Source organism: Nannospalax galili, unplaced genomic scaffold (genome assembly GCF_000622305.1).
Source record: "Nannospalax galili isolate Female #2095 unplaced genomic scaffold, S.galili_v1.0 scaffold553, whole genome shotgun sequence".
In the NCBI taxonomy this organism is placed as follows: Eukaryota; Metazoa; Chordata; class Mammalia; order Rodentia; family Spalacidae; genus Nannospalax; species Nannospalax galili.
This window is the reverse complement of record NW_008336313.1, coordinates 2,197,984-2,205,473: the sequence shown is the minus strand read 5'-3', so window position 1 is coordinate 2,205,473 and position 7,490 is coordinate 2,197,984. Positions and strand designations below refer to the sequence as shown.

At 44.8% G+C, this 7,490-nt stretch overlaps 1 protein-coding gene across 1 annotated transcript in view; it reads left to right on the top strand.

The window, feature by feature from the left end:
* Nucleotides 1-413: 413 nt before the first annotated feature.
* Tctex1d1 (Tctex1 domain containing 1) overlaps nt 414-7,490 on the top strand; it is a 28,796-nt gene continuing 21,719 nt past the window's right edge. Inside the window, exons 1-2 of the mRNA XM_008831038.1 lie at nt 414-483; nt 3,451-3,571. Of these exons, the coding sequence (XP_008829260.1) occupies nt 3,459-3,571 (113 nt within the window). The 5' untranslated portion in view covers nt 414-483; nt 3,451-3,458. The remainder of the gene's footprint in view (nt 484-3,450; nt 3,572-7,490) is intronic.

The following is a 7,490-nucleotide window of genomic DNA, read 5'->3' as shown; positions in this document are numbered from 1 at the left end:
GCTTAAAGAGAAAAGCTGTTTTCGCTGTGATCTTTTGTTTGGGGGTTGAGGTGTTTGCTTGCTTGCTTGGTTTTTCTGTCTTTATGCCTAGGATGTGCAGTCCTGGGAAACCTCTGCGTTTCCCGCTCCCGCCCCTCACATCCGCAGGGAAGACCTGATGAGCGGTCCCCTGCCTGCGGCTTCACAGGTAGATAAATGCAACCCAGAAGGCGGCCAGGCTGGGGGACGCTCCCAGGGACCCTGACCCTGGGGTGCCTAGCCTCCTAGAGCGGTTCAAAGGCCCACCGCCCTCGAGTCCACTGGGTGGCAGGGCGATGTTTGAGGAGGTCGCCCTGGAGACAGCCTGGGAGCGGGGAGGTGGGGTGCACGGCCGGGCGGCGGAGGGAGTCGGGAGGCAGGGGCCGGGCGTCCGCAGCGCCGGGAGGACCAGCCCCAGGTCGGGGTGGCCCAGGACAGATCCGCCAGCCACTCCGCCAGAAACAGGTACGTTCCCTGGCTCCCACGGTCTTGAAGCCCAAGGATCCAGGGAAGGAGCTGGGGAGGGAGCGGCCTATGTGGAAAAAAGGCGATCTCGGCGCCCCGCTGCCCCAGTCCTCCTTCCCTCCAGAAACCCAGAAAAGGTGGTCCTAAGTTTTGGAACTGGAAATGGATCCTAGCTTCTGACCCCCGGTTCGCCCGTGGTGCTCAACTCCGACCTGGTCGGCATAGTCACCTTGGCGAACCTAGGCACCGCTTGCCCCGGCCCCTCGGTGGCCAGCTGCACTCCTGGGGACCTCCGGGGTCCATCTGGTGCCTCTAGGGAAGGCTTGCCTGCAAGCAAGCAGGAGCCAGCCAACTCTTAGAAACTGGCACACGCACACGCACACATGGGAGGCACCCTCATGTTTAGAAGGGGCGTTCTGTGTTCTTCTGGGAGGAAAGAATTTAGTCACAGTTTAAGCAGAGGTTTAGTGAACAAAAGAAAGCAAAGAAAGACGGGCCGCGGAAAGGGTGGGAGCAAGGTGGTGGGTTCTGTGTTGTGGAATTTAAGGAAGATTTATGAGTATTTATGGGCTGGGTGGCATATTCATGGAGTAAGGTGACCTCTTTTCCCTAAACTATAGTGAACCCGCGCTCTTTTTTAAGGCATTTCTTGCCATGATCCTCTAGGAGAGCGCAGGAGGAGGGTCCCAACCACAACGTAACCAAGCCAGGGAGTACGTTCCCTAAACTATAGTGAACCCGCGCTCTTTTTTAAGGCATTTCTTGCCATGATACTCTAGGAGAGCGCAGGAGGAGGGTCACAACCACAACGTAACCAAGCCAGGGAGTACGTTCCAGGGAGTACGTTCAGTGCGTTCTCCATTAGTGTGCATGTGTAGGAAGGTGCCCTGACTTCGTTTTTGATGTTGGGGAGAACCAACCAACACACAGCTGCAGCTGTGTTGGTTAAGGCTCATCGAATTCCTTTTGAGACTGTCTTAGGTTTACATGATTGATCTCACAGGTTCTATGAGTTAAGACCTTTGTGTGTGTGTGTGTGTGCGTGTGTGTGTGTCTGTGTGTCTCTGTGTGTGTGTGTGTGGTGTCGGTGGGTAGGTTTTGTTTTGTTTGTTTGTTTGTTTGTTTGGTTTGTTTGTTTGTTTTTTGTTCTTTTTGAGACAGGGTCTCCCTGTAACCCCAGGTGTCCTGGAACTCACTATGTAGACCAGGCTGACGTCGAACTCTCAGAGATCCTCTTGCCTGTCTCCCGAGTGTTGGGATTAAAGACTGTGTCATCATGCTAGCTAAGATCATTTGTTTCATTTAACTGAGGTTTTAAATTGAAGGATGGAGCTGAGGATTTACCACGCAGAGATCCTCTTGCCTGTCTCCCGAGTGTTGGGATTAAAGACTGTGTCATCGGGCTAGCTAAGATCATTTGTTTTATTTAACTGAGGTTTTAAATTGAAGGATGGAGCTGAGGATTTACCACAGATTGCCAGACAGAACAAATGAGAAACAGGACTCAGCTCTCTGTAGATCTCTGCTTCCCCAGCTCCATCTCCCTTGTTTGTCTTCTACTTAACCCAAGCACACACCCTGGCACTATACTGCCTCCCTCTCCCGCATACTGTTTCTCTGCCAGGCCTGCCTGTGGTGGCCTGCCCCTCACATTGTTAAGTTGGAGGACAAGCACCTGTCTGCTCTTCCTACTCACCCTCCAGCCCATTGGCCAGCACTCTGGATTCTATTTCTGTTTTACTGTCTAGCCCCAGTTTCTTTGTGAGGAGTTAAAAAAAAAAACACCCTAACCCACACAGCCTGGTCTGTACAGCCAGTTCCAGGGTAGTCAGGGCTACATAGTGAGATCCCATGTCAAAAACCAAAACAAAACAAAAAAGTTCAGGCTGGCCACACTCCACGGTGCTCACCTGTGATCTTGGGAGGCAGAAGGTAGGAATCACCTCAAGTTGAAGGCCGCTATGGGCTACAAAGCCCAGACTACTTCAAACAAACAAATAAACAATAAATAAATAAATTCTGTCCTGTTTGCCATTTACAAAGTAAATCACTGTTGCTCAGGGAAGGGAGTTATTCAGTGAAAATAGTTTGATTTAATAATCATATCTTCAGTGAAAATAGTTTGTTGATTTAATAATCACATTGGGGTACTTTTGTCATGTGATTTAATAATCACATTTGGGTACTTTTGTCATGCTGAGCAGGAACTCAGCACTTGAGCAAGGTAGACAAGCACAGTGTCAAAGAACTATATTCCGAGACCCTAATTTTAGTTTTGAAAGTAACAGCCACAACAGCAAATATTAACAAATTTTTATCAAGATTAGCCATGGAATGGCAATTGAAACATTGGTTTTGGGGGTGCGATAGCATCTCTCTCCTACACATGACTGTCATTTCTCAATAACTTTCTCCCTCTTTATCAGTTAAGAGTTTTTCTACTTCTGCTTGTGTGAATTGGGCATACTACTGCATAAGTAAAGATTTTCATGATTATATTGTCATTTCTCAATAACTTTCTCCCTCTTTATCAGTTAAGAGTTTTTCTACAATTATTATCTGCTTGTGTGAATTGGGCATACTACTGTGTAAGTAAAGATTTTCATGATTATCCTATTTCTAATTGTTCTGACACAAATAACAACATACCATGTGCTGCTCCTTTGGAAACCTCATTCCCCATTCAAAAGGGATGGAAAGACAAGCTCAGCTACAGAAACAAAAAGATTTTCAGATATTTTTAAGTATTTTATTATTGAGAGAGAGAGAGAATTGCCTGCATGTATCCGTGTCTTGCAATACCCATGGAGGTCAGAAGAGGGCATCAGAGTCCCCTGGAGCTGGAGTTATGGGGTGCTAGGAATCGAACCTGGGTTTTCTGCAAGAGCAGTGTTCTTAACCACTGAGCCATCTCTCCAGTCCCTCGGATTTTTTCTTCTGCTGTTTTGCAAAATTCTTTTTTCCTAGAGTCTGTGATGATGTCGGACTTTGCTAAAGATGGAGTGTTTCATGCACTGAAGAAAATGGGGGATGTGACACCCCCAAGTCATGAGTTCCCACGAGGAGGAGCTCATTGGCGTACTAAAGAGTAAGTACCCAGATGTCTAGTGCCTTCAGCTATTGAGCAAATGTTCAGCAGGAGGAAAAAACATTTCCTAGGAATATAAGAATGGGTAAGCACAACATTGCATTGGTCTTTGGGAGCTTTGTTTAAAATATGAGGGAAGGCTTGTACATGATCCTGGGAGCATATTTTATATTTTGAAAACTACCCTTCCCTCCACAAAAAAAAAAAAAAAATCACCTGTACTGCAGCCCAGCTGCTCTTACAGGTCTTTTAAATTCTTCTCGATATTATAAAGCTACATAGTTTATATACTTTGAAATGATATATGCATGTACAGTACATTACTTAATACAAAATTTGTGCTACATTTTCAGTCTGTTCATATTCTTGTAATTTGGATCAGTTAGTCATTCTTAAATTATTGGGCATTTTCAATTGGTTTCCTTTTTTTTTTTTTTCCCTGCTGTATAATAACTCTCCAGTTCTAAACAGCATAGTTAATGAGTCAAAGGATAATAAATTCTTGGGAGCACTAAGGCTCTTGCTACATGCATTTGCTTTCCTAAAGAGATTAATCTATTTTAATATTTTCGTGCTTTCCATTTTGACCCTTACTGGTAAGGACATAAAACGAATGACCTGAGGTCAATCACTTCACACAAAGCACAGGGCTGAAGACCTGAAGGACAGCCCGGGTTAATGCCCCCTGGTGGAAGGCAGAGCTAGTGTGCTTTGCAAAACAGACTGACTGAAATAATCAGACTCGTGAAACCAGAGGGTTTTGTTGTTGTTGTTGTTTGGTCTGTTTGTTTTTGAGACAGGGTCACAGCTAGCCTGGAACTCACTATGTAGACCAGGCTGGCCTCAATTTCACAGAGATTCACCTGCCTTTGCCGCCCAAGTGCTGGAATTAAAGGTGTTCACTACCATGCCTGGTTTGAAACTAGAATCCTTTTATTCCCAGACTGCTATAACATCCACTTCCACTGCCTTACAACTCCATGTTCAGGCCTGGGAGTTTATAGAGTATAAACACAATCTAAACTATATAAAGGAATAGCAATCCCACTTGTCAGAGGTGCTATAGTAATTAGCGCTCTCTCTCTCTCTCTCTCTCTCTCTCTCTCTCTCTCTCTCTCTCTCTCCCTCTCTCTCCCTCTCCCTCTACCCCCCTCCCTTTGGGGGAACTGGTGATTTAATCCACGGCCTCTTGCATGCTAAGTGAGCACTCTACCACGGAGATACACCTTTCAGCCTTTCTTTTGAGACAGAATCACTAAATTGCCTAGGTTGGCCTTGACTTCACCCTGCACCACAAGTAGACCTTAAACTCTGTCCTCCTGTCTCAGCCACCCAAGTAGCTGGGATTACAGGCCTGTACCACTAAGGCAGCTACAGGCTCTTTTTAAATTACTTTAAAATAATAGTTCACTGACAGAGGGCCTGGGTTCAGTTCCCAGCACCCACATGGCAACTAACAACTATTTGTAACTCTAGTTCCAGGGAATCTGACACCCTCTTCTGTCTTCTGCGGGCATTGCATAATACAGGTGCAATTACATACATGCAGGCAATACACTCATACACATAAAATAAAAATAATAAAATATTTAAAAAATATTAGTTCACTTAAATTCATCTTACAAGTAAGAATCTGCTATAATGTCACCCATGGTTTTTCAAGTGTCCTCCTTCAAAGACTCAACTAACATCACTCTTGTAACTTTCATTGCTTCCAAACCAAATTAGAAAGTCATATAAAACCAGAGCTTGATCAAGCTTAAAGAACTATTTCAGTTTTTGTTTTGTTTTGTTTACATTTCTTTATTGGGGGTGAAACCATGTACCATGGCTTGTGTGTTATAGTCAAGGGACAGCTTTTGGGAGCTGATTCTCTCTTTCTACCACATGTGTTTTATGGACTGAGCTCGGGGATTAGTGAGTACCCTTACTTGTTGTGTCATCTTATAGCTCTAGCTTGTGCTTTCAAACCTTGATTCAGGTGGTATAGGAAAAGTTCCCTCACTCCTTCATGATATGAATCATCAACTGGTAGAAAAATTCTGAAGCTTAGTGACTATCACATGGAGGCATCTTTTTTATTGAATATTTTGTGTTTTTCATACAGAACATCTGAAACAATCTTAATCATGTTTATTCTCCCATCCCCACTGGCATCCTCCCACAGCTGCCCATATACTCTGTCATCCCTGTTACTTGTCCACTGTGTTGTCAGTGGCCCCAGCTGTTCCCCAGTGCAAGTCCATCTGCCGAGTCTAGTCAGCCTATCTAGAGTCCCTTGTTTCGGGAAGATCCGTTCTTCTTCATCTAGCAGCAATCAGTTGCCAACATTCCTTTAGATAAGATTGAGGTCTGCTGTTCATTTTCCCAGTTCTATGCTAGGTTTTTGTCTGCCTGAGTTATGCTGACACCACTGCCATCGAATCATATGAGCAGGCTCCCAGGAGCTTGTAGGACTCTTTCCATATGGTTATGCACATCCTCCAGAGCTGTTACAATCTTTCCACCCCCTCTTCCAAGATAGTCCCTGAGTCTTGGGTGGGTGAAGTTTAATAAAGGGGTCCTGTCCAAGGACCATCATTCAGCAGACTCTTGGTCTCTACACTTTGGCTATTTGTGACCTTTTGTGTTCCTGGCACTCTGCTGCATGAGAAGTTTCATTATTGAGAACTGAGAGATTCATTAGTGTCCTCTTCATTATCACTGTTCTATGTTCCATGAGCCTTAGGTATAGAGGGTGCATTGCAGATGTGTCCCTTAGGCCTGGGCAATTCATAGACAATATCCACGTGTGACCATTTGTGGTACTTGGTATTAGTCTCTGACTGCTGCAAAATGAGCTTTTTTGAGGACGGGTGTCTGGGATATTTGTAAGTATAAGGATACATATTTTGCACATAGTAAGAAATCACATTAGTCTAGCAATGTGAGAGTTTGGGGGTTTTCTTTAAGATCTATGACCACTACAGCCATGTGTATTAGATTATGTTACAGTACTACACTTGAGTTTCCTCCCTTTGAGTGGGCTTTTAGTCAAATTAGGTAGCTGTTGATTGCCCCCAAGATAAAAGTGCCACTACTGCACCAATGCCATACACTGTGCTGGCCATTGATGTGGTTATTTGGTCTTGAAGCTGGTACCGGATCATCCACTGATGTGTTTCCCTTGGCACTTTCATAGCGTTCTCCAAAGCTATGAGAGCTCACCTTCAGGGGAAGTGGCTTCTAGGTTAGTTGCAGCTCTGTTTCTCCAAATCCAGTGTTCAACATATGTCCTGCCTTCGGCAGCAGAGTCTTACCTTCAAGTTCTGGGAGACCATCAAGGGCTGTGGCAATAGCCTGAGTAATTTGGGGAGTCTCTTGGACCACTCTAACCAACAACTCAAAGGAAGGTATCTCCTGTCTGACACTGTTTCTTGTTATGTAGCCTTTAACTATAAACATGGACTCATGTAGAGATAATGTATATATAATTTGTCAGTAGGTTGTTGGACTAATATAGTTACCTCTGGTTTTTTGTTTTGTTTTGTTTTGTTTTTTTGGTCTATTTGAGACAGGGTCTCCCTGTAGCCCCAGCTGTCTTGGAACTCACTATGTAGTCCAGGCTGGCCTTGAACTCACAGAGATCCACCTGCCTCTGCCTCCCGAGTGCTGGGATTAAAGGCGCACCACCACGCCTGGCTTCCTCTGTTTTTTTAAAACTAGCTAGGCATTATTTATCTCTCTCACTGTCTAACCCTTCTGCCATGGTTTCCCCATTTAAAGTGCCCCCCATTTTCCCCATTTCTCCCTTGATAATACCCTTCTCCTGTGGTCCCACCTCTCTTGAGCTCCTTCTTTCCCTTTATCCCCAAGATTCCTTGTATAACCATCTGTCCCCTGTCCCATTTAAATAACCCCCTTTTTTTTTTTTTGTCTA